This window comes from Schistocerca serialis, chromosome 1, assembly GCF_023864345.2.
Source record: "Schistocerca serialis cubense isolate TAMUIC-IGC-003099 chromosome 1, iqSchSeri2.2, whole genome shotgun sequence".
Lineage (NCBI taxonomy): Eukaryota > Metazoa > Arthropoda > Insecta > Orthoptera > Acrididae > Schistocerca > Schistocerca serialis.
In genome coordinates, this window is record NC_064638.1 from 538,322,011 (window position 1) to 538,348,778 (window position 26,768).

The window sequence follows — 26,768 nt, forward strand, 5'->3', positions numbered from 1 at the left end:
GGTTGCAGTGCAGTAGGGTCGATGAAGAAGAGTTTTGAGAGAGAGAGAGAGAGAGACATGAAGGTGGTGAGGGCGAGGTTGAAAAACCCATCGGTTGCCCCCTAGCCTCCCCCATTTCCTGCCGCAACAGCGGCCATTACGTCATTTCCTGGTTGCAACAGTGGCCCTCGCTGGCAAGCAGGCAGTTATTCCCCCCTCTTCTCCCCCCCCCCCGTCCCCACAGTTCCGTAGTCGTGGCTGCCCACGCCCCCCCCCCCCATCCCCCCACATCCCGCCCCTCCCACGCGCGCGTCCAGCATTTCTTTCGCTCCTCGACGGCGGCAGCGGCGGCGGCGCTTGCGAAATTGCCAAACTTGGCGCGGCTCTTGGATGTCAAATAACGGGGCGTGGCGTGCGGCCGGGGCGTCGCGGCCCGCCTGTTGGATGGCTGTTGTTAGCCGTCTGCCGCTGGGGCGGCGAATATTTTAAAGTTTCCGCTGCGCCCAGCGCGCCGCCTCGTGACGTATGAGGCACGGCAATGAAGTCTCCAGCAGATGAGTCCTTCCGTCTCCCGGCTGCAGACGAATGGTGCTTGTGTCTGACGAACGAGCCGTCGTCGTTAGCTGGACAGAATCCACTTGTCAGAACTAGCTCATCAGGCAAAATTGGAAATGAAAAAAGCAGAAAAGTTACACGGATAGCAAGTTCAACATTTTCTAACACTTTATTCTTTCCGGCAAAATTGGAAATGAAAAAAGCAGAAAAGTTACACGGATAGCAAGTTCAACATTTTCTAACACTTTATTCTTTCCTTTTTCTCGTGGTCGTGGAGCGATTCTAGGGCAAATGAAAGTATTATTCGCCTATCCATACGCAACTTGAGGGTGGAAGTAATATTTTAAGATACATTTTTTGCATGTAAGTAAATATTGGGTCAAGCGCCAAAAGTCACATTTACAAATTGTAATGTTTTCCTTTGTATGCTTTGTGGTTTTTTAGCGGATACAAGAGCGAGGAACAGATGCTGTTCAGGAACAGAGAATTCAGATATTAATTTATTCTACATCTAATATCTAATAGTAAAAATAATACGTAACTTCGTTGCTGAATTAGCACCGACGGTTGCTAACAGTAGATTCGAGTGTCGAAATATATACATATACAAAAGTTTTATAAATCTGTCACTCTTAAATACAGTATCTTTTCAGTGTATCACGATCCCCGGGCATTAATAATGTCTGTAGGTATTGTTCAACTGTCAAACACACAAAATTGGCTGAGTACATGAACGTTTTTCTTTTTTTTATCTCATTTTGTTCTATATAGTTCGTTGAAGTTGTTCGTGGCGGACGTCCGATGACACTCGTTCAGGTTGTTCGTTGATCCGGTCACTCAGTTTTTTTTATTACAGAGGGTAGCTAAACCCTCTGACCGAACACGCTGAGCTACCGTGCCGGCGTTTTTTTTTTTTTTAATCTCATTTTGTTCGTTTTCGTTCGTTGCAAGACACCCGTTTCAGTTCGTCGTTGATCCATTAACTCAGTTTTTTTTATTACAGAGGGGAGCTAATCCTCTGACCGAACACGCTGAATTACCGTGCCGGCTGCGTTCGAACGTAAATACACTCGCCGCGAGGCCTACGAGAAAGACAGGCCGCGGCGCGTACGTCACGAAGTTAGTCCTGCGCTTGCTCGATAGCTCAAATCAGAAGACAAACTACGTTTCTACACCTGTTAACTCGTAACTAGGCGTGTCCGTACAAACGAAAACTGAATCTTCTACTTGAATCCGCTATTATGGAATCTTACTGTTATTAGTCCTATAATGATGGGAAGTCCATGGGCCTGCTTATAATTTGTTACGGCTGCACTGGCGTACAATAAAATAAAATCATGCTAAAAGGATTATCAGTTGCATAAGGCACCACTTCCAGTATGTAATGAGTACTGTTCAGCAGAAGAGACTAAATGCTATGAACAAGCCGCCATACCATTTACACTCCTGGAAATTGAAATAAGAACACCGTGAATTCATTGTCCCAGGAAGGGGAAACTTTATTGACACATTCCTGGGGTCAGATACATCACATGATCACACTGACAGAACCACAGGCACATAGACACAGGCAACAGAGCATGCACAATGTCGGCACTAGTACAGTGTATCTCCACCTTTCGCAGCAATGCAGGCTGCTATTCTCTAATCGAGACGATCGTAGAGATGCTGGATGTAGTCCTGTGGAACGGCTTGCCATGCCATTTCCACCTGGCGCCTCAGTTGGACCAGCGTTCGTGCTGGACGTGCAGACCGCGTGAGACGACGCTTCATCCAGGCCCAAACATGCTCAATGGGGGACAGATCCGGAGATCTTGCTGGCCAGGGTAGTTGACTTACACCTTCTAGAGCACGTTGGGTGGCACGGGATACATGCGGACGTGCATTGTCCTGTTGGAACAGCAAGTTCCCTTGCTGGTCTAGGAATGGTAGAACGATGGGTTCGATGACGGTTTGGATGTACCGTGCACTATTCAGTGTCCCCTCGACGATCACCAGTGGTGTACGGCCAGTGTACGAGATCGCTCCCCACACCATGATGCTGGGTGTTGGCCTTGTGTGCCTCGGTCGTATGCAGTCCTAATTGTGGCGCTCACCTGCACGGCGCCAAACACGCATACGACCATCATTGGCACCAAGGCAGAAGCGACTCTCATCGCTGAAGACGACACGTCTCCATTCGTCCCTCCATTCACGCCTGTCGCGACACCACTGGAGGCGGGCTGCACGATGTTGGGGCGTGAGTGGAAGACGGCCTAACGGTGTGCGGGACCGTAGCCCAGCTTCATGGAGACGGTTGCGAATGGTCCTCGCCGATACCCCAGGAGCAACAGTGTCCCTAATTTGCTGGGAAGTGGCGGTGCGGTCCCCTACGGCACTGCGTAGGATCCTACGGTCTTGGCGTGCATCCGTGCGTCGCTGCGGTCCGGTCCCAGGTCGACGGGCAAGTGCCGACCACTGGCGACAACATCGATGTACTGTGGAGACCTCACCCCCCACGTGTTGAGCAATTCGGCGGTACGTCCACCCGGCCTCCCGCATGCCCACTATACGCCCTCGCTCAAAGTCCGTCAACTGCACATACGGTTCACGTCCACGCTGTCGCGGCATGCTACCAGTGTTAAAGACTGCGATGGAGCTCCGTATGCCACGGCAAACTGGCTGACACTGACGGCGGCGGTGCACAAATGCTGCGCAGCTAGCGCCATTCGACGGCCACCACCGCGGTTCCTGGTGTGTCCGCTGTGCCGTGCGTGTGATCATTGTTTGTAGAGCCCTCTCGCAGTGCCCGGAGCAAGTATGGTGGGTCTGACACACCGGTGTCAATGTGTTCTTTTTTCCATTTCCAGGAGTGTATATCGAGTATTGATCTTAAATTAAATTTTGCTGTAGTACTGTTAATCAGTAAGACTTCATAATAGCAGGTTCCAGTTGAAGTGCAATTATCGTTATTACTTACACGCCCAGCTGCGAGTTAACAGGTCTAGAAACGCATTTTGTCTGCTGAGCTGAGCGAGCGAGCGAGTTCAGGACTACCTCCGTGACGTACGCGCCGCGGCCTGTCTTTCTCGTGGGCCTCGTCTCGCCGCTGGGGCTCCAGAGAGAGGATGCTTGCATCACATTGGTAGCGGCGTAATCTTTAGTGGCAGCGCCCTTGAGCCGCGGTGGCGGCTGTAGGAAACGCGGCCTCGTAACCGGTGTAGCGTGAATTTAAAAGTGCGGCCGACCGAACAGCTGCCGATACCGCAGAGACAATCTACAAAATGGGTACAGCAGCAATACAAAAATAGTAGAAACGTTAGGGATCGCGACACAAACATAAAAACTATACAGGTTTCATACCAAAAATGTAGTTTTATTCTACGTCATTGTATTTAACCACAAAATGCTACAAAATCTGAAGAAACTGAAACGTTCTGTATGCCATGATCTTAACATAAATAACGATACAAATGCCATCACACTCATTTTCACTCATATCGCAAGATTCTTGTAAAACCACTTATTCTTCTCTTTTTTAGAAATGGAATTATTTTAGCAAAGTCCCTTCCGTTTGTAGTCTTTCCAGCTACAAATTTTGAACATCAGAAATAATGTTGCTTGAGCTCCTCATGTGCATTGAGAGTTGATTGAACTTGCAGTACCCCTAGCCGGTCAGCAGCCAGTCTGATCCAGTGAGCTCTTGAAAATGCACATTGGTGAATTTTTTCAGCTGCTGACTTGAAATCGTAAAAATCTTAAATATTTTCAACATTTCGCAGCTCTGTCAGCAACTGCATAAATACTGATTTTAATTTTAATAACAAACAGCCTCAGCTGCAATGTTTACCTAGATTTAGCTAGGTTTCAGTCGAGATAACCCAACCTTCTTCAGAATAAAAGTAACTCCATAGTGGACATCCTCAAACTAAAACTACAAATCCATAAATTTCGCAGCCCTGTCAGCAACTGCATAAATATTAATTTTAATAACAAACAGCCTCAGCTGCAACGTTTACCTAGGTTTCAGTCGGGATAACCCAACCTTATTCAGAAGAAAACTAACTCCATAGTGGACATCGTCAAGCTAAAACTACAAATCCATAAATTGTCATCAGATTGCAAAAACTTATCTGAAACTGCCTCGGCCCCACTTCGCGACCACGATGCGGCAGCCACGAGTGCTGTACTGGAACTCGTGGCTGCCAATGCACTGCTACCACTGTCGTCATTTCAACCACATTAGAACGTCGTGTTGACACGCAGCCAAATATGTAACCTGTGGTCGGGATATGCACGAGGGCGATTGTCCGCCTCCTTCTCCCCATTGTATCAACTGCAATGGCGGCCATGCCGCCTCCTCTCGAGATTGCCCCATGTATCTTCATCAGTGGGCTGTTCAGGAGATCCGGATAAAGTGCCTGCTGGGTCTCTTGCTAGTTATTTGCTAATCGCAAATCCTGTGTTCTACCGTCTGACACTTATAGTTCTGTTCTTGCTACATCTCGCTCCATGAAGGACATGGCCAAGTAGACATGCGACGTCAACTTCTGCTCTGAGGTTGTGAAATCGCCCATCGTTAAGGTAGCATCGCTGTCCCTTCGTTCAGCTGTGCAACAAGCCATCAAACTCTTGCCTCAACGAGCGAAGCCACTAGCTACACAACCAGCAGGCCGGAAAGGACAGAAGGCGTACTCCCGTGAAGACTTCCTAAATCCATCCAGCCAACCAACATCTGAGTCTTCATCTGCTAACCGAAAAGGTTTGAAGAAGTCCAACAAAGGCAAACAGTCTTCGCTGACTCGAATATCCTCTTCGACAGTGTCGCCATGTGATACCTTCGCCAGGCAGGCCTCTGTGTCGCTGGTGCGCACCACCAAACGCTTTTCTGTGTTAGACTCCACAGACCAACAGCACAGGAACGCCGATGCTTCAGTGGACGTCATGGAGCAGGATTCTCCTGCCTCTGTACCCTGTAGTAGCGAGTCTTCGCAGGCTACCACTCGGCAGCCGCCATGTGACACCCCTTCACTTTCTCCTCATCAAGACTCTCCTCCAATGGAACGTTCGCGGCCTTCGATCCCACAAAGAGAATTTACAGCTGCTTTTAGAATCGCAGCCTCTCCTTGTACTCTGCCTTCAGGAAACAAAATTGCGTCCACACGACTGCTTTGAGCTTTTACATTTTTTTCCCAGTCCGTTCTGATCTTCCTCCTGAGGTCGGCATTCCATTTCGTGGGGGAGTCATGCTGCTCATTTGGAATGATGTTCATAGTCAACCCACCTACCTGACTACCCGTCTTCAAGCTGTTGCAATTCGCCTTTTCCTCCCTCAACAGGCTTTTTCCCTTTGTACCATTTATGTCCCTATGTCATTCAGTGTCACCAGGGCCAACTTCCCCCAGCTTATTGGGTAGCTACTTCACCCATTTCTGCTACACGGTGACTTTAATGTGCATTATTCCCTTTGGGACTCTCCCAGAACCCGTCAGAACGGTGGTCTCTTGGCTGACCTTAATCAGCTTAACCTGTTCTGCCTTAACACAGGAGCACCCACATTCCTTTCAGAATCCTCACACACCTATTCCAATTTGGACTCATCCTTCTGCGCTGTCCAGCTTGCCCATCTTCTCGAGTGGTCCGTTCTTTCCGACACCTACTCGAGCGACCATTTCCCATGCGCTACCCGTTTTCTGACTCCTACCTTACCTGCTTACTAAGGCTGACTGGTAGCTTTACTCCTCCCCGGTGACCTTAGAAAAACAAGATTTCCCCAGTTGTGACGACCAGGTGGAATATCTTACAAAAGTTATCCTTACCGCACTTCCCCTTTACCACGCCGTGTCCCAGTGACTTGGTGGACTGAGGCATTCCGCGACGCATTTCGCGCTCGAAGACGTTCTCTCCGTGTGTTTAACCATCATTCTAAGACGGCAAACTGCATTCATTATAAACAGATGCGTGCACAGTGTCGTCGCGTTCTTCGTGATAGCAGAAAAGCTAGCTAGATTTCATTCACTAGTTCTTTTAACAATTCCATCCCTTCCCCTGCCGTTTGGGCCAACCTCCGACGGATTTCTGGGACCAAGATCCATTCCCCAATTTCAAGCCTGACAGTAGCTGACGATGCCATCATGGACCCTATTGCTAACTCCAACACCTTGGGTCGCCATTTTGCGGAAACTTCGAGCTCTTTCCATTATCGCCCTGCCTTCCTCCATCGGAAACGAGAGGAGGAGACTCGGACGATACCCTTGGCTTCTCACAATCGTTAGTGCTACAATGCCACCTTTACTAAGAGGGAGCTGGATCATGCTCTCAGTTCATCCTGGTCCTCCGCTCCAAGGCCAGACGCTGTCCACATTCAGATGTTGCAGCACCTTTCTCTTGTGGGCAAACACTTTGTGCTTAATATGTACAACCGTATCAGGGCAGAGCGCACGTTTCCCGGACGGTGGCGTGAAGCCACCGCTATACCCACACCTAAGTCCGGTAAGTACACACAGTTTCCTTCTAGCTACCACTCCGACCCTCTCACCAACTGTGTTTGCAAGGAAATAGAAAGTACGATTCATGCCCGGCTCGCAATTTACTAACAACTGCACAGTGTGGATTCTGAGCGCGCCGTTCTGCAGTTGACCGTGTCGACACTTTGTCCATGTATGTCATTAATGGTTTTCTGCGGAAACCTCGAACTGTGGCCTGGTTTTTTGATTTGGAGAAAAGCTACGCCACCTTCTTGAGAGCTGGTATCGTCCATGCTCTCTACACGTAGGGCTTCCGTGTCCACTGCCCCGTTTCCTTGAGGAGTTTTTAAAAGACCCAGTTTTCAAGGTGCGTGTGGGTATTGCCTTGTTGGACACTTTTATCCAGGAAAACAGTGTACTGGCCGGAGTGGCGGTGGGGTTCTAGGCGCTACAGTCTGGAGCCGAACGACCGCTACGGTCACATGTTCGAATCCTGCCTCGGGCATGGATGTGTGTGATGTCCTTAGGTTAGTTAGGTTTAATTAGTTCTATGTTCTAAGCGACTGATGACCTCAGAAGTTAAGCCGCATAGTGCTCAGAGCTATTTGAACCATTTTTTGAAAATTGTGTGCCTTAGGGTGCCGTTGACGATTTTTGCCATCTATTGAAATTCTCCACGGACCTGTCTCATTGAGCGGCGTCTTCAGCGATGTCTCGACCGTCTTCACTCGCGGAACATCGACAATGGCTTTCGTTTTTCCATTAACAAAACCGTTTGTATGAATTTCTGGCGGCGCAATTGGTTTCTCCCACCATCTTTACATCTTGGGCCTGTAGCTCTTCCGTTCGTTGAAACTACGAAATTCCTTGGGTTCACGCTCGATAGGAAACTCCCTTGGTCCTCCCATGTGTCTTGCCTGGCAGCCTATTATACGCGGTCCCTCAGTGCTACTTCCTGGGGTGCAGATAGAACAATCTTCCACCGTTTGTAGCTGTCCCTTGTCCGTTCGAAACTAGGCTACGGATGCTTTGTTAGTGAGTCTGCACGTCCGTCCCTCTTACGCCCTCTCAGCACTAGCCACAATCATGGCATCCGTTAGGCTACTGGCGCTTTTTATACTAGCCCAGTTGGGAGTCTGTATGCCGAAGCTGCTGAATTACCATTGTCCTACCGCCATGACTTTCTCCTCAGCATGTATGCATGCCGTTGTCTGCCATGCGTGGCCACCCTTCCTAAGCCTCCTTCTTTGATGACTCCTTTGATCGCCCGTATGGGGCGCGTCCCTCTTTTCTGTTACCTCCTGAATCTGCTTTCGGCCGGCGGCTTAACTTCATACTACCTGCAACTTTCCCAGTGGGTGTGAAGCATTCAACACCTTGGCCTCGTACGGCGACCCGTGTTCATCTTGGCCTTCATTCGCTTGCTAAGGACACTACTCCGGCCTCGCACTATCACCTTCAGTTTCATGACCTTCGCATGGAACTTCGCTTTAGTACCTTTGTGTACACTGATGGCTCTCGGACTGACAGTGATGTCAGGTGTGCCTCCATCACTGGCGCCGCCGTTTTTCAGTGTCAGCTTCCGGCACACTGCTCTGTATTTACACCAGAGCTCTTCGTCCTGTATCAGTCAAGGGACTAAGTCCAGCAACACAGACTTTTGAATTGTGTCCTCTGCTCAGACTTTCTCAGCGCACGTCAAAGTCTCTGTGCGCTATTCACCAAGCATTCCTTAGTGCAACAGGTCCAGGAAAACTGTTATTTGCTCACTCTTGATGGAGCCACTGTGATGTTTATGTGGGTTCTTGGTCATGTCGGTCTGCCACGAAAAGAGGCTGCTGATTCCGCTGCCAAGGATGCAGGCCTCATATCTCAGCCCACTAGTTGCTATGTTCTCTCCGATGGTCTCTGTGTTGCTGTCTGTCAGGAGATGGTGTCACTTTGGCATCGCTATTGGTTCTCCTTTCATGGGAATAAGCTCCAGATAATTAAGCCACTTGGACGACCTCCTCTCGGCCCTTCTGCCAGAGGAGGCCATTTTAACTAGGTTGCATATAGGGCACGGCTTTTTTAGCCATCGCCCTTTTTGAAGTGGCGCTCCCCCACCACATTGTGCCCGTGTTTTAACTGACCGCATTTTCCTGACGGAATTCCCATTTTTTGGCCGTTTGCGTCCTTGTTTGGGTTTGCGTCTGAGTTACCAACCGTTTTAGCGAACGACGCGCGGGCTGTCGACAGCGTTTTGCTTTTTATCCGTCATAGCAATAAGGCGAAGGACCTCCGTTTCTCTATGGTGCATTTTATAGCCCTTTCTCCACGTCCCTGTTTTTAGCTGTCATCTCTTACATCGATTGGGATTGACGTGTAATCGTTTTTCAACTCCTTTCTGTCTTCGTGTTCTATAGTTTTGACTTGGGCGCGTAAGACCCTAGTTGTTTTTGCGCCCTAAAACAAAACAGAGCAAACGGCACTTTTGTCTACTTCATAAGTCATGTCGCGACTTTTTACTTTGAATGACCTTGAGTTTTCCTAAGAATTAGCTTGTTTCTCATCTATAAGAATTGTATACGATTTTTTATTAAAAAATTGCATAAAATTAAAATAAATAAATAAACATATAAAAATTAAATAAGATAGAAAGCTGAATAGAAAAAATCTAGACTAGCATTATTCGTTTGTGTCCGTGATAGCATATTTTTTATTTTTAGTTTCTTATAATGTTTGGCATGTTCTTTTCTAACTCTGCGATGTCCAAATAGTTTCAGTGCTAACTAGTATGCCCATACTCTGTTTTGTTGTGCTATAGGTGCACAGGTACTTCTCTTAACGCTGCAGACGGCATTTTGTATGTTTTGCACTTTTACTTTTACGCTTCATTTTTCGTAAAGTCAACTGTAGTATGTCTTGATATACACTACATGTCTAATTGTTTTTAATATACAGGGCTTGAAGATGGTATTACTGAGATTTCGAAACTGGTTGTCTAAATACGTTAACCGTTGGGGATTTTCCTTCGTAAACTTTTGACCGGCTGCTGCCCCGTATGCGCAATGGATCAACGCAGATGAGAAAAAAGATTGAATAATCAACGAAAGGGCAACGTCCTACGAATCGCAGCGTGGAATATGAGAAGTTTTAGCATGGCAGGGATAACCACACTAATTCTGAGCACTTATATTGTAGTCATTTTAATCAGTGGTACACCGGGTTATATTATTGTGCATTTGTCGGTCATGTAAGTACAGCTAAGTAAATCTCAGTCTTAGCATATTTTGGTGCCTTCCATGTAGTGTTGTTGTAATTACCGCTCTAGTTCCTTTAGCAATGGGTGAGTTACGAATCTCACGCAGTCCTTTTATTGTTGTTGCCCATAGCTCCTTGAGTGAGTTATTTTGAGTGAGTTATTTTGAAACATTTTCTTGTCTAGTTGTAATTTTGAAGTGTAACGTAATTCCATGAGTCTTGTTATATTCCCGATTTTTGTCACTCTGTGTAAATACATAAAACTGCAACCAGTCACTTTTTTGAATAGTTATTTATTATTCCATGAACCGGCTTTCCAACCTTTTCAGATTCATCTTCAGATGCTTTGCGGAAGTTACATATCTATTTATGGCATGATGCTTGCGACAGTGTGTGCAGCTGTTTTTCTGTTTGTGTCCATCCGTCTGCTTCCAGTCTGATGTCCAGTTGGTACGTCACTTCAAACACTTTTACACAATCTGTACACATTTACATTGTGGTAGTGAAACTTTGCCAGCATCTATCATCTGTTCTATTCAACTGTGTTATTTGACAGTAACTGTGGCGTGATTATTCCGGGCAAACTTTTATATATTCGCTCTCATTGTCATGATAAGATTGTATTTTGTGCTCTGGCCTGTGTGTAGTCAATTCATTTTCTTATCTGGTATATGGTTTAAAGCTATTCTCATTCCGTGGATTGTCCCAGTGTAATTTTATAGTATTTGGTTTTGATGTTATGGTTAGTATCTTTGGGCCTTGTTACCTGGCTTTAGATTTTGATTAGCTGTAAAAGCTCATTCATTTTGCATTGAGTGAGAGGGCGTATTTGTTTACTCAGTCACTTGTTTGATTTTAAAACATTGCTCTTACAAGTTTTTTTTAGACTGGTTGTGGCATAAAATCTCTGCCATGTTTTCAAATAGACATTTTTAAATTATGATCACTCACGCTCAACACAGCCCTACCACCTTTTGCTACGTCACACGTATGAGAACTGCCCGGCCGTTCTACCCTACTCTTTTTAACTGGTTCAAATGGTTCAAATGGCTCTGAGCACCATGCGACTTAACTTCTGAGGTCATCAGTCGCCTCTTTTTAACTCTCTACGTAAAGTCGTTGTGCTAACTGGACTGATAACGGCACGTTCCGCAATGCTCAACGGTCCGTGGCCGTCTATGAATGAGGTCTTTCTGGTCTTGGTTTTGCTGTTGTTGTTCCTCTGCGTTTCCACTTGACAACCACATCGCCAACAGACTTCGGCAGACTTACAAGGACAGATATGTAGTTCATGGATTTGCTTGGTCAGGTGACGTCCAGTGACTAGCCCACGTTGGAAGGCACTGAGCCCTTCTGACAGACCCATACTGCTTGCACTGCTTCTCTGCTAACACAGTACTCATTGGCTGGCCGCGCCTGTCTAAGGCGTCTTGCCACGGTCCGAGCGGCTCCTCCTCGGAGGTTCGAATCCTCCCTCGGGCATGGGTGTGTGTGTCGTCCTTAGCGTAAGTTAGTTCAAGTTAGATTAAATAGTGTGTAAGTTTAGGGACCGATGACCTCGGCAGTTTGGTCCCATATGTCCTTACCACAAATTTCCAAAAATACCCATTGGCTGCTTCTGCATTGGCGGGACCGCCTCGAGCAAGTTTCCTTTTAACGGGTTCAGACTGTTACACATTTAAATCTGTGCCTGGCTGTAAGGTGATATCGAAAAACCATTAATAAATTTTAAAAAAAACTCTTAATCACTGACTGGTCTAAGCAGGATGAGCAACTCTCCAGTATTTCTCGGGACCTCCCGTATTACAGCCATTTTTTGTAATCCTCCAGGCTCCGTTATTGACCCCTGTTTCTCTCGTATATTTCGTCAGCGATTACCGTTATAATCAGTAATTCCGCGAAGTACCACCAAGTGTTCAAGTTAGCTGACCGACTGATCTCAAAAAGCTTTCGTATAATAATCGATGCTGTCATCGACAAATGGTCTTTTAGCGGTTCGTACTGGTACGTAAAGGAGGAGCTTTGGCTCAATTTAATGTGAGAAGTGGAAACAGAATGACACAGCCTATGCGTCAAGAGGAGTCGTGACAGGGGGAATGTTTACTTCTTTCTCGGTCACTACTGGCAACCGACGGATGCGCTCGCCTCGTCCAATCAGCAGCTATTGTATAAATAATACGCGGAAGTAACAATGACTCACGAAAATGGATTGTATAGACTTTCATGTTTAAACACCCTTATTACATTATTCTTCACACAACATAACAATATTGTGCAACGCAAAATTTGATACCGTATGACGTAATAGACTAAAAGTAATCAAAATATGCCAGTTTTTTAATGTTCATATCTCCAGTCTCACCCTTTCCAACAAAATGAGATGTTACTGTGCAGTTTAAATTTGCTGCGAATAAACCTCGCATTCATGATGAGATGTTAGCCATCTGCATTCAAACGACGACCAAACATTTGTCGCCCTAGTTCTAAGTGAAAGGACCTAATAAAAACCCTACAACGATACAAAAAGTTTCATTGCACTCTCTTAAGCATCCCTGTGCCCGTTCTATAATGAGACACACAGCTAGTACCCTACCAACCAATCGCGCTCTAATTTCTGTTGGGATGCCGTACACCACTGACTTACTGACTTTATGCATCCCTTGGAGAGAAATCCACCCTGGATAAAAAACAGGCGATCGTGTTTTGTTTTTGAAGATAGCTTTTCCATATTCGGTTCAGAATCATAAGCAGCTTACCAACACGTGCCATCTTTGCATTACCTGTACCGCCTGAAATATTCATTTCCAAAGGTTAATTACTTACAGTTTAGGACTGTCTGCTGTGCATATGATATCAACACGAAATTTATAAGTCACTCTGTGTTTCCTTCCATATTTTGGCTTATTTTGAACTTTTGCTTTGTCTCTAATGCCTCCAATAGGTTATCCTCTAAACTTCCTTCAGTCTTCCAGTGCTATAGATGTATGCTGAGGTGCACCAATATATGATCACAAACATACTAAGTATTAATATACCTTTGTGTACCTAATGTTCTTCGTTTATAGTGACTTGATGTGTCTTGTTATTCTGTACAGTACGTATTTAGCAATTTCAAGTACTATGTTTGTGGAGAATTGTTTGGAAAAATATTTGTACAAATACAATAGACTAGATATTCTGTATTTAAAAATAAATAGTTTTATTTATTTACATTATATATTTCATATTCATTAAATTGAAATTTAAATGGAGTCATATAACAGAAGGGTTCATTGTGTACACGAGATCTGCACGACATCTTGCATACTACTCACAATATACCAGATGCAAACAAACTCTTTTTCACTTAATTGAAGATTTAATTCAACTGACAAAGATTTCTACACACTCGGAGTAAACAGAACCTCCGAGAAGGAATGTACGCGTCGAAGTCTAAAACAGAATAGTTACACATTAAATAGTTTAAAGGCAGTTGGGTAGAATGTTTCAGAATAGTATCCATAACAGGGTATCCCACTCAAACATCCCTAATTTCAAGGACCCAGTACAGAAAAACAACAGTAAATACGACAATGAAAAATGCACCACATTGTAGAGCCTCTCAAAGAATTTATATTCCCACGTAAGAAGTGCCAAGTATCGTCGCCAGAGTGCAGTTTGGTTGCATGAAGTGAAAATGGCGACTCCACAGCAGCGCGCGCAAGCAGTAGTGTGGCAGAAACAAAATCGCCGATTACTGTGCAAAGAAATTATCGTCGTGTGTATAAATGTGATCCACGTGATGTGAAAACAATTAAGGAATGGTATAGGAAGTTTCTGGCAACAAGAAGTGTTCTGAAACATTCTGGCGGTGCATGTTACGGAAATTCAGAAGGGACTGTGGAGGGTATCAGACAAATGTTTCTCAGAAGCCCACGTAAGTCAATTCCTCAACCATCTAGGCAACCCTTCCTGGAAAGATGTTTATTCTGAGATGAGGCAACCTTTCATATATCAGGAAGGGTAAATAGGCGTAATGTTCAGATCTGGGGTTCGCAAAATGCGCACGTTGTCATTGAACATGTTTGTGATAGCCCTAAACGTCTGGCGTGGGCTAATGCACGACAGGATTGTTGGACTGTTCTTCTTTGCAGAACAAACAGTGAATGGGACAGTGTATCTGGACATATTGGAGCGGTTTGTGTACCCTCAGCTACAATATTTGCAACCCAACATCATTTTTCAACAAGATGGAGGTCCGTTGCATTTGTCAATGGCTGTTCGCAAGTTCCTGGATAGGAAATTTCCCACTCGTTGGATCGGACGTGGACGACTCATTGCCTGGCCACCAAGTTCACCCGAAATTACTCCGCTTGAATTCTTCATGTGGGGATTCGAGAAGGACCACGTGCATGCGACCAAAGTGGACGATTTTCCTATGTTGCGACATCGTATCACTAATGCGATTGCAGCAATAACGGAGGAAATGTTACAAAGAACTTGACAAGAAATTGAATATATACTCGACATTCCTCGTGCTGCAAATGGTTCACATGTAGAGATGTATTGATGATAAATAAATAAATTCTTTGAGATGCTGTACAATGTGGTGCATTTTTCATTGCGGTATCTACTGCGCTTTTTTTCCCTCGGTCTTTGAAATCAAGCAGGTTTAAGTGCGACACCCTGTACCATGTGTCGAAACTTTGGTGACATTATGTAGGTAAGACTATAATGTATTAAAGGGCACAGAAGTCCTATGCCAAAAGTCTGTGAGTTAATAAGTTTACATAGGTATATGGTTGTGAAACTTATTTACTTGACAAGTAATTTCTGTTTCACTGATTATCGTTTACTTTCATAATGCAATTCGATATATTAAAATGAGCCCATTTTTACGTGTATAACAGACATTTACGTTGACAGAAATTGCGAGTTCTGTAATTCATTAGGATTTGATTCGTGATATCAGGAAGTTACTTCCTCTCGACAAACACACACACACACCTCCTTCTCTTGCTCCCTCTTTCTCCCTTCCTTCTCCTCTTCCATCTCTCTCCTTTGTGTGTGCGTATGCGTGTGTCACTGCGCCTGTGTACAGAATATGTGTAAGGGAGGCTGAAATGTTTCAAGTAGTTTACTGAATTACGTTTTCGTTGTGTGAAAATTACACTTTGCTTCAGAACCAAATGCTGTCTGAAAAGAGGGACGAAACTCTCATGATTTAATTGTAACGAATACCAGGGTTCTCTGTAGGAAAGATTTATAAGATGTGAAAACATACATAAGTCCAGTATTTTAATTTCGTAGTTTCGAAGATACTTTTAGTGGCGAGAAGTTCACGTTTCAGCATCCCCATGATATCACGGTACATATATTAAGTGAGAGAGGAACTGGTCTTAGAGATCAGATAAGGCCACGTCCACTGCCTTAATAATCGAAGTCTGACGTGAGCATCTCGATAAGCGTCTAGTTAATGCCTTCGTCTTACTTCCCGAGACGTAACAAGTGACTAGGTATATTATTGTCTGCCGCACACTCATAGATATAAGTTCGGTCGACGGTCCAGTAGTCAGTGTCCGGAGACTGGAAGTGGAATTTCTGCGTAACGGATGAGTGACGGCTGTGGTGAGGCAACGGCAGGAGCAGGTGTGGTGCTCAGGGCTCCTTGTTGAAGGCGTAGTTCTCGTAGGCGGAGTAGCTGGAGGCGGAGCCGGAGTGCTGCGAGCAGGCGTCGGGCGGCGAGGCGGCGTCTGCGCCGGCCCCCGGCGGCGGCGTCGTCGACGTGGAGCTGGGGGTGGGCAGCAGCTTGCCCCCGGGGCCCCAGCGCTGAGTGGGCCGGAACAGCGCCGCTCCCCTCTGCGAACAGGCGACCAGAATGTCAAACGCGGCCAGCAGCCAACGGGCTCTCCCGGTAAGCACCCGCGGGCTCTGCCGCCGCCGCTTCGTCGTCATCACCGGCTGCTCCGTACAACAACGCTGCCCTGGGGGACTCATGAAGGGAAGCAAGAAGCAACGAACTCCCCACGTAGCGCGTAGGGGGCGGCAGAAAGAGCGCACGCTGCGAAATTTTTTCATCAGCGCCAAACCTGCAGCCCTGTAACGCTACACGTGAAACAGCCTTTTTTTTTTTACTTCGGACTACACAGGACTCTACTTGTAAAATCCTTACGAAAACAAAAAATAAAATAAAAACATCTGCATTTGCAAGGTTCCATGGCCTAAAATTTTATGTGTTACCAGTTGACAAACCCGAAAAATGGTTCAAATGGCTCTGAGCACTATGGGACTTAACTTCTGAGGTCATCAGTCCCCTAGAACTTAAAACTACTTAAACCTAACTAACCTAAGGGCATCACACACATCCATGCCCGAGGCAGGATTCGAACCTGCGACCGTAGCGGTCGCGCGGTTCAACTGTGGCGCCTAGAACCACTCGGCCACCCAGATCGGCCCTTATATAACAATCCCGAGATTGGCTGAATATTTTGATCATTTTCCATTCGAAAGAAAAGCAAAAATTGAACCGTGTTTGTAGTTAAGTATCGAGAAAGTTTAATTTCGATGTATTCTTGAAAACACCACTGAAATTATGAATCAGTCGTACAAAGAAATATGCATAACGTACAAGAGCATAAGTGCAGTATTCAAACCAAAAAACATGATGCCGGACAGTTTCTGTACGCTCGGCGCAGCTGCTTTGCGTGAGTACAACCCGATTTTGTAGACGTCTCTATGGCAATGTCTCTTAACAGCACTATAGAGGGCTATTGTTGTCGCCTACAGCCGTTTCCACTTCGCAGGTGAAAACTGTCAATAGCGCTGCCAGGTGTCGGGAATTTCCTTAATCTGACTCGACTGTACGAGCTTCTTAGTAGTAAAGAATAAATGTATTAAAACTTCATACACGACGCGGCAATCTTTTACGCATCTCAGTGTTAATGATGTCATATCTCTTGGGCTATTTGTCGTGCAATGGTTTATATCTGTAGGTACATTCAGCAGCATACGTGGACACTGTCTGCGAAATATCTTGCGAAAAGATTTGAAAAATATGTAAAAATCTGCCAACCGGTTGCATAGGTTTTCTATATACCTTGAGCAGGTGACTTCATCAGAAGGTAAGGTAATTACATGAAAAACATATCGTCAAAGATGTACAGTGATTCAACAGCTGAGTTGCTCAAGTCTACATTAAAATATAAGACATAATGTTCTTCAAAACGTCAAACATGAAAACATAAGTAACACCGGTGTGGTCTGAGGAGAGTTAGTAGTAAAGGAGTTGCGAATTTAAACCTCGAGCATGATTCCGCAGTTCACGAACTCAGTGTTTATGACATCATATATCCTGATCTATATGTCTTACAATGACACATTTTTGTAGGTACATTGCCGGCCGGTGTGGCCGTGCGGTTCTAGGCGCTTCAGTCTGGAACCGCGTGAACGCTACGGTCGCAGGTTCGAATCCTGCCTCGGGCATGGATGTGTGTGATGGCCTTAGGTTAGTTAGGTTGAAGTAGTTCTAAGTTCTAGGGGACTGATGACCTCAGCAGTTAAGTCCCATAGTGCTCAGAGCCATTTTGAATTTGTAGGTACATTCAGCGGCATATGTTGATAGTGTGCGCAAAATGTGTTGCGAATAAACTAAATAGAAAAGAAGTAACAAATCTGAACGTCATTCACAATCGGGCAGTTTTTCACGCAGCTCATTCTTCATGACATCATATCTCCTGACCTATATTAGAATAGGTGGTTCTTACCGCCACAGCGATTGTTCCCTGACCTTAAAGGATATGTGTGCAAAGTTTGACTGAAAAATCACTTCAATAGTTTAAGGTTTAGGAGGAGATGTGGACAACACACACACACAGAAACATGCACACATATTTAGAATGTGTGTGGATTCGTTACACAGTGAAAGGCTATAAAATGTAAACAGCCTACTGCTATGACAACACAGTCTTATGCTACGAAGTCTTTGAACCAAAAATTTTCGATTAACTAGCTCGTCGAATTCGAATAAAATCCGAAGCGGTGTCAGGGACGAAGACGTAGTTAACCACCTGATAAAAGTGGCGTACGTTTGAAGCACAGCAATGTGTGGTAGTGAATCACAGATTGGAAAGACGCAACAGAAGAGAATCATAGCGTTTGAGATGTGATGGTGCAGAAAAAATTTGGATCATGGTACAACACTGAAAGAGGCGGTAATGAAAGACTTTTAACACAGTTTTATGCCATGGATTTCAAAAAAGTATTTTGGAACTCAGAAATGATTCTTTCCACTGATTTCATGGGATTTCTTACAACCACGCTCCGCAAAGTTCGAATATCTCTGCCCGCCAGTACAAGAGGTCTGCCCAGTCTTGATTCCACTGTGGTTTCCACTTCACGACCACATCTACAATCCACTCGAGCAGGATGTCCTTATGGAAGGCGGTTAACAATTATTTTATTTGCAACTCCTTAGCAGTTCAATTGTCTGATAATTTCATTTTGGCCCCCGAACGTTCGCTACTTTATAAAAACGCTGTAATGTAAGTATTATGAGACAGACGCTGTCATTTTCAGAATCGATAGACTTCGAATCGTGGTTGCATTGTTATGCTGCATAGCGCATTCTAAAGTTAAAAATGTGATCCTTTCTGACGTGATGGTGTCATTACTTGCCTGTACACTATCTGATCAGAAATAACAGATTCCGATTGTCATTTCTGTAGTTCTGAGTTCATCCAAAGATTTTCAGCCATTAGGTACGTATGAATTTCACTGAATATTACTGTTGTTCCTCAAAATATTTGTAGTGGTAATATGTGATACGTTTTCTGTTCGACCTGTAACTAAAACAATGTCACTGTTACAAACTAAAAACTATGTAAAACGAAGTGTGGTTACGTAACTCGAAGGTGACTCGTAAACTCATAAACACTGAAACATGCTGTAACACGAACACGGGGGCAGCGTTCACCAGTTATAAATTTAGCCTATCGTCGAAGTCGAGAAGCGTTGAGTACAGAAAGCAGAGCAGCAGCACACGGCCGGCGACGAACCCACCTCTTTGCTGAGTGTGACGCGGTAGACGGCGAAAACGGGCATCGGCACGATGGCGGAGGTGCCGATCAGGATTCCCATCACGTTCACCCAGTCGGGGAACACGTAGTCGCCGTAGTAGGGCGCCTCGTAGTTGTACATCGTGAAGCCGAACACCGCCTGCAAACACAGAGACGAGGCCGTGGAGCTCATCCCGTCCCACAGGGCGGGCGATCGCTGACTGCCGGCCGCACTCCTCGCTCCACACGCAGCGCACGTTTTACGAGAAGGTGCTCGTGGAGGACTGCACGGTGCACGTTTTGCGAACACGCAGCGCAAGCAACGGGTAAATAGTTGCAGTTATTGAATTCATGTTGCCTTTCTTCTTTTTTTTTTTTGGGGGGGGGGGGGGGGGGGAGGAACCTTGTAACCTCGTGTTACGTCATTATTCAGTAGTGACTTCTACTTGATCTTACTGGCAGGCATGAAAGGACAGGCGTGCTTCATTATTATTATTTCCAATGTATTATCAAATATTGAGCTGCAAACTGGTTTTCGTCCTATCCAACTGAAAAGATGTAACCGTTGCATTCATAAACTCAGGGAGTGTGCACAGTGAAACAGCATCTTCAGAATGAAGACGAATCGGTACAGACGTACAGGGTGATTCAAAAAGAATATCACAACTTTAGGAATTTAAAACTCCGCAACGACAAAAGGCAGAGCTAAGCACTATCTGTCGGCGAATTAAGGGAGCTATAAAGTTTCATTTAGTTGTACATTTGTTCGCTTGAGGCGCTCTTGACTAGGCGTCAGCGTCAGTTGATGCTACGATGGCGACCGCTCAACAGAAAGCTTTTTGTGTTATTGAGTACGGCAGAAGTGAATCGACGACAGTTGTTCAGCGTGCATTTCGAACCTCCTGATAGGTGGTGTATTAAACGTTGGTATAAACAGTTTACAGAGAATGGGTGTTTGTGCAAAGGGAAAAGTTCTGGACGGCCGAGAACGAGTGATGTAAATGTAGCACGCATCCAGCAAGCATTTGTTCGCAGCCCAGGAAAATCGACTCGCAGAGCTAGCAGAGAGCTGCAAATTCCACAATCAACTGTATGGAGAGTCCTACGAAAAAGGTTAGTTATGAAACCTTATCGTCTGAAATTGGTTCAAGCACTGTCTGCAGCTGATAAGATTAAAAGAATCGATTTCTGTGATTTTATCCTTGCTCAAATGGAAACAGATGAATCTTTCGTTTCAAAGATTGTGTTTAGTGATGAAGCAACTTTCCACACTAATGGGAAAGTCAACCGTCACAATGTCTGTATATGGGGCACTGAGAATCCGCGGGAAACAACTCAGTATGAACGTGACTCGCCTAAGGTGAACGTTTTCTGTGCCATTTCAGCCAATAAAGTTTTTGGTCCCTTTTTCTTCGAAGGTGCTACTGTAAATGGACTACAGTATCTGGAGATGTTAGAGAATTGGCTGTTCCCTCAGCTCGAACAAGAAGCGCAACAATTCATATTTCAGCAGGATGGAGAGCCACCACATTGGCACTGCACTTATCTGTCCGTAACTACCTGAACGTCAACTACCCGAGGCGATGGATCGGCCGCCAGGCAGCCCGTGACAGAGCACTTCATCACTGGCCTCCAAGAAGCCCTGATCTTACCCCCTGAGATTTTTTCTTATGGGGGTATGTTAAAGATATGGTGCTTCGGCCAACTCTCCCAGCCACCATTGATGATTTGAAACGAGAAATAACAGCAGCTATCCAAACTGTTACGCCTGATATGCTACAGAGAGTGTGGAACGAGTTGGAGTATCGGGTTGATATTGCTCGAGTGTCTGGAGGGGGCCATATTGAACATCTCTGAACTTGTTTTTGAGTGAAAAAAAAACTTTTTAAAAACTCTTTGTAATGATGTACAACAGAAGGTTATATTATGTTTCTTTCATTAAATACACATTTTTAAAGTTGTGGTATTCTTTTTGAATCACCCTGTATTTCAGGACCTATTCGGCCTGATCGCCTTCTTATTCTTGTTGGATACAAATGATGTGGCATCATACCCAAAAAAAAAAGTATTACACCCTTTTAGAAGTTCCTGATACACTCAAGATTTATAGCTGCGACAGTGCTTATGGACTACATGAAATGATTACATTTACCTGATCAAGAGCACAAGCGGTCCTCAGGTATTAGCTGTCGACCTATGCTGAAACACCCGTATTAGCACATGACGTAGCCTCCACGGGCGGCAATGCAGGCGCTGACTCTGGCATTCTGTCGATAGTACGGATGGCGAATACTGTCCTGGGATGAGTCATGCCACACCTGCTCCACCTGTTCACGTACTTCTGTAACAGCTACTGGCTGACTCACTTCTAGTCCCATCATATCTCTCGTGTGCTCCATTGGAGACAAGTTAGAATATCCTGCTGGCCGAGAAAGTTGCCACACGTCTTCCATTACTTGTCTGCTGACAGAATCTGCTATCATCGCTGAAGACCATCTTTGCAAGTGATCCTCTGACGGCACTAGTCGAACCGTTCACGTCGATACTGCGGCGTGAGTTGAAGACGGGATAGAAATGTACGTGCCCGTAATCCCACTGCTAATAACAGTTCGCAGAATTCTTCTTGACACAAAAACTGGTCTCACAAATTCTCTTATCTATGCCCTGGTAACCGTACGATCTGCCACTGCTGTCCTTACAATACGACGACCCTGGAGGGCGTCTGTGCTGGTCGGATGTCCAGAATTTCAACTACGCATGTGATCACTGATGCCAGCATCGTTTCCCAGATGACGCAGCACGTCCAATTCGTGTGACAATTCTCCGAAAGGACCATCCCGCCGCTCGGAAGGTCAAAATTTGACCCCTTTCAAACCCTCTTGATTGACTGTAGGAAGCAGAGAGAATTTCTGTGGCATGGTTGCCTGCTTGCTTCACACCTCTGCACCACACTTGTAAGCTGGATACGCCATTTTGATGTTTTTAAGTTACCGTCATGCACGTCACGCACAAAACACGTTACTTTACTGCTACAGAATCTTTAGTCTTTCAGTTGCACAGTCTTTCCCTTGCGCAGTCTGGTACATTCTTAGTTCGCGTGTGGCAGATGATGGACGTTTTCAGTAGTGCTCTGTTGACTTGTGCTTGTATATGTTGGGTGAAGAAAGATTTATCGTAAAGGACAGCAAGGATGAATATGATGTATATATCTGAAGGTTCAAAGAATATAAATTTTGAAAAATGTTATTATTTTTGAAAAGAAGTCTGAAGTCAGACTGCGGCACTGCGCAACTAGTTTGTCGGAATGATTACTGTCAGCTAGTTAATTAGCTCAGAGAAAGAACACCCCACTTCTATGAGTCATTCATTAAGATATCAACTGACTAAGGTGTTTGGCTTTTATAGAAATTCTTTGTTAACATTGTACCCTTCTTAAATTATTGTTCACTTTGTTATGAATACTGTTGTTCAGACAAATGTTATGAGTGGGGATCACAGGAACTTTTACTCTGTCTTTTGGGTACGTTCTTGTTTCTAAAATCATTGTCTTGGAATATCATTTCACAGAAAAAGTTACTCTCCCATCCAACTGTTTAAAGATGAATTACCATTACTCTTTACCACCTTGCGCTATGTGGTAAGAACAGTTTTAACATTGTTTGGAAATTTTATTTGCTGTTGTGCTTTCGAGAAATCTAGAACAATGTTGTCAAGAGGCGAGGTAAGTGGAAATTTTGGTTCGGTCCAGATAGTTGTTGTACTTGATTTGCACATTTAATATAAGGACAAGTTGTAGTCACACCAGTTACAGTTCAACTGAAATTAGTTTCTGTGTTGTCAAAGGTCAGCATACGAGTTTAAGTTGGGTCACAATTTGTGGGTACATAGTTTTGACAATACGTAGATTTTTTATAAATTGGGGGGGAGGTAAATTTTGGCCAAGTTTCATGCAGAAACATATAGTGGGGAGATTACACACTGATCCTTCTGGTTGTGAGTATTCCCCATTAAAGCGCAGACACAGATGACGGACGCTCTGGTAGCTGTGCCATTACGCTATGTGTTGGAGGACGACGTTGCAACCATTGTCACTGCATCTATTGTCCCCTAGGTGGCATACGCCATCATCGGATCAAAATCAGCGTCGTCCTCCCATGGGTACTAAATCTTTTCAGGCGCTGTACATCCAAAGGGCAGAAGCACAATCCTTTGCTGCTGATGGTAGTATTATAATCAAGCCTAAAGGAGTAACCATAACAATAATGAAGGTAAATAATTTTTTGTTTAAAATTAAGAACGGGTTCTCTGCAAATTGAGTTTAGATAAAACGCGATATATGCAATTCAGTACCGCACTTAGTCTGACCACAATGTCTGAAATAATTAATGAGGGTAAATCGTCAAATGGAACGGAATATTCTGAACGACTAGTTTTTTTACATTGATAACTTGAACTGAGAGTCACATGTTACAGATCTTAAAAGTCCAATTTTTGAATTACAGACAATATCAGATTTTGGAGATGAAAATTTCCACAAGCTGACTTACTGTTCCTATTGTCATAATGTTTTACAGCAAAATATTCTGAGGTAACTCGTGATTGAGGGAAAAATTTTTGTGGGGAAGAATTGTTAATAATAATAATAATATGTGGTGTCCACCCTAGTAGACCTTGTACACAGCTCTTCAAATTAATACCTGTTACAGCCTTAGTGTACATTTACTTTTTCGTGGAGTTGATCGTTAACAATCAGAGTCCAAAAAACAGATACATTCATAAATACAGGATGACCCGTAACTCCAGCGACAAACTTACTGAGGTGATAGTATGGACTAAAACAGGACGGGAATGTCTAGTGAACATGGGCCTTAAAATGCATACCCTGAGCGCTATGAGCTACTGTGAGGCGCATCTCTTCTACCGAACAAGTGCTCATAGTTCATAAGCTATGGACATTAGAGCACATGTTTACTGTATATTTTTTCTTGTACAGTCCTTAATACCTTCTCCCAAAATTTGAACGCAGAGGTCTTTCAATAGAACATATGTATTTCAGGTTATCTAAGATGAAGAAGTACTTAGAGCCCTTAGGGTATGTTTTTAGGGTCCATGTTTAGTAGACATTTGTTTCGTTTTGCTCAATACTACATCCTCAAGACTTTCGTCGGTGGTGTTATGGTTCACCCCGTATCAAGCTAAAAGGAGAAATATTTTACACGGGCCAGCCGAATTAGTGTGGCACAGGAAGTGAGGTATTCAACCATGAAAGATCTTCTGCTCAGTGAGGTAAGAATTTTAATAAATAATAAAATTAACTTCCAACTCAAATCGAAATCATAACTGCTCGACAGTTGTTTCTACTCCATAGAATAATTTCTGAATGGTTAGTAGCATGGTCCACCAGACATTCAGATAACTAACAAACGGTTAGACAGTAACCCAGTGAGAGGAGATTCTTTGAAAAAAATCAATAGCAAACGTGAAGTCATATATTACACAGAGTCTTAAAAGGTTTCTGGATGAGCTAGGAATCCCAAAATGTGGAGACTTGATTCAGTGGTAAGCGATTTGTGATGAAACAACGAAAACTGCCAAGTGTTCACAAACAAAATTAACGCAAATGTTGGTTTTAAGAATGCTACACCCATACATGCCTCTTGGGTGAACCGAGACATTGCATTAACAGTTGTTCCATAGATCGTGAATACATTTGGTAATGATGTGAAATTGTATGAGTTTAAAATAAAGTTTCTTTATAGGAAATAATCCTTTTTCTTTACAATTGCTACTTCATATTTAAAAATTCATCTATTAAGTAGGAGTCATCAAATTCTTTTAATTTGTTTTCAAATGCTGGTTCGCTATCTATCAGACTATAAATACTATTTGGTAAATGACAAAGTCTTTTGTGGCAACATAATTCACCACTTTCTGAGCTGAAGTCAAATTTAACCCAGAAAAGTAAAGATTGTCCTTTCTTCTAGTCTTGTAGCTATGCTCTTTGTTGTTACTTTCTGTTCGGGATTGTTTATTAATAACAAATTTCATAAGTGAATATATGTATTGTGAAGGTACTATGAATATCATTAGTTGCTTAAATAAATGTCTGCAAGGTGATCTTGGGTGAGCTGCAACTGTTATTCTGGTTACACACTTTTGTGCAATGAATACTTCTTCTCTTAATGATTACATACACCAAAATTTGATGCCATACGAAAGCGGTGAATGAAAATAGGCATAGTAGGCTAATTTATTGATATGTTTATCAGCAAAATTTGGAGTAACACTAATAGCATAAGGAGCTGTACTCAAACATTGCAGCAGATGATCAGTGTGTTTCTTCCACTACAATTTCTTATCTGTGCATATCCAGAAATTTTGGATACTCTGCCTTAGTCGCAGACTTGTGTTCAAAGTCTATATTTTTCAATGGTGTTACGCCATTTACTGCACAGAACTGCACATAGAGTGTTTTCTTAAAATTTAATGAAAGTTCATTTTCAGAGAAGCACTTAATTATATTCTGAAAGAGATTATTTACAATTTCCTCGGCTAATTCTTGTTATTTTGGTGTGATTACTATACTTGTATCATCAGTAAAAAACTAGCTTTGCATCTTCATAAATGTAGTGTGGCAAGTCGTTAACACTTATTAAGAACAATAAGGGACCCAAGATTGAATCCTGTAAGACACTGTTCTTGATACCTTTCCAGTTATATGAGTCCTGATTTTTTCCAGATTATCTGTACTGTTAATTTCCACCTTCTGCATTCCTCCAGTTAAATATGAATTAAACCATTCGTGCACTCATGCCGCAATACTTAAGATTATCTAGAAGAATTTCATGATTCACACAGTCAAAAGCCTTTGACAGATCCCAAAAAATTCAAATCCATTAGATTTTTTTGTGATCTGTCAAAGGCTTTTGACTGTGTGAATCATGTTCAGTTATGCAGAGCATTTAATATTTGATCAGTGAAAGAATATATTGCATTTTCTGTTGAAAACCATTTCTGAAAACCAAACTGATATTCTGTTAGTACTTCATTTTTACAAATATCTGACGGTACTATTCAATATATTGCTTTTTCAAGAATTTGTATAAAGCTGTCAGAAGTGATACTAGGTGGTAGTTGTTAGCATCAGACCTATCCCCCTTTCTATGCAATGATTTAATAATATGGTATTTCAGTCTATCCAGAAAAATGCTCTGATTCAGTGAGTTACTACATATGTGGCTGAAATCTACTTACCTATTGGAAACAAGTTTTCAGTACTCTGTTGGAAATGTCATCAATTCCATGCAAGATTTACTTTTCAGTGATTTTATTATTTTCCTAATTTCAGTAGGAGAAGTGGGGTGAATTCCAGTTTTATGAAATTGAGAAGGTGTTGTCTCTTCCACGTACAATCCTGAATTTTCTAATGAACAGCTGGGTCCTATTTCCTTTACAACACTAAAAAATGATTACTAAAAGTATTTTATACTTCCGACTTTTTGTTAACAAATTT

At 43.7% G+C, this 26,768-nt stretch overlaps 1 protein-coding gene across 1 annotated transcript in view; it reads right to left on the reverse strand.

The window, feature by feature from the left end:
* Positions 1-372: 372 nt before the first annotated feature.
* Positions 373-26,768, reverse strand: part of LOC126411970 (sodium- and chloride-dependent glycine transporter 1-like) — a 212,944-nt gene continuing 186,548 nt past the window's right edge. Inside the window, exons 10-12 of the mRNA XM_050081410.1 lie at positions 19,260-19,415; positions 15,966-16,163; positions 373-708 (exon numbers count right to left, since the gene is read on the reverse strand). Of these exons, the coding sequence (XP_049937367.1) occupies positions 373-708; positions 15,966-16,163; positions 19,260-19,415 (690 nt within the window). The remainder of the gene's footprint in view (positions 709-15,965; positions 16,164-19,259; positions 19,416-26,768) is intronic.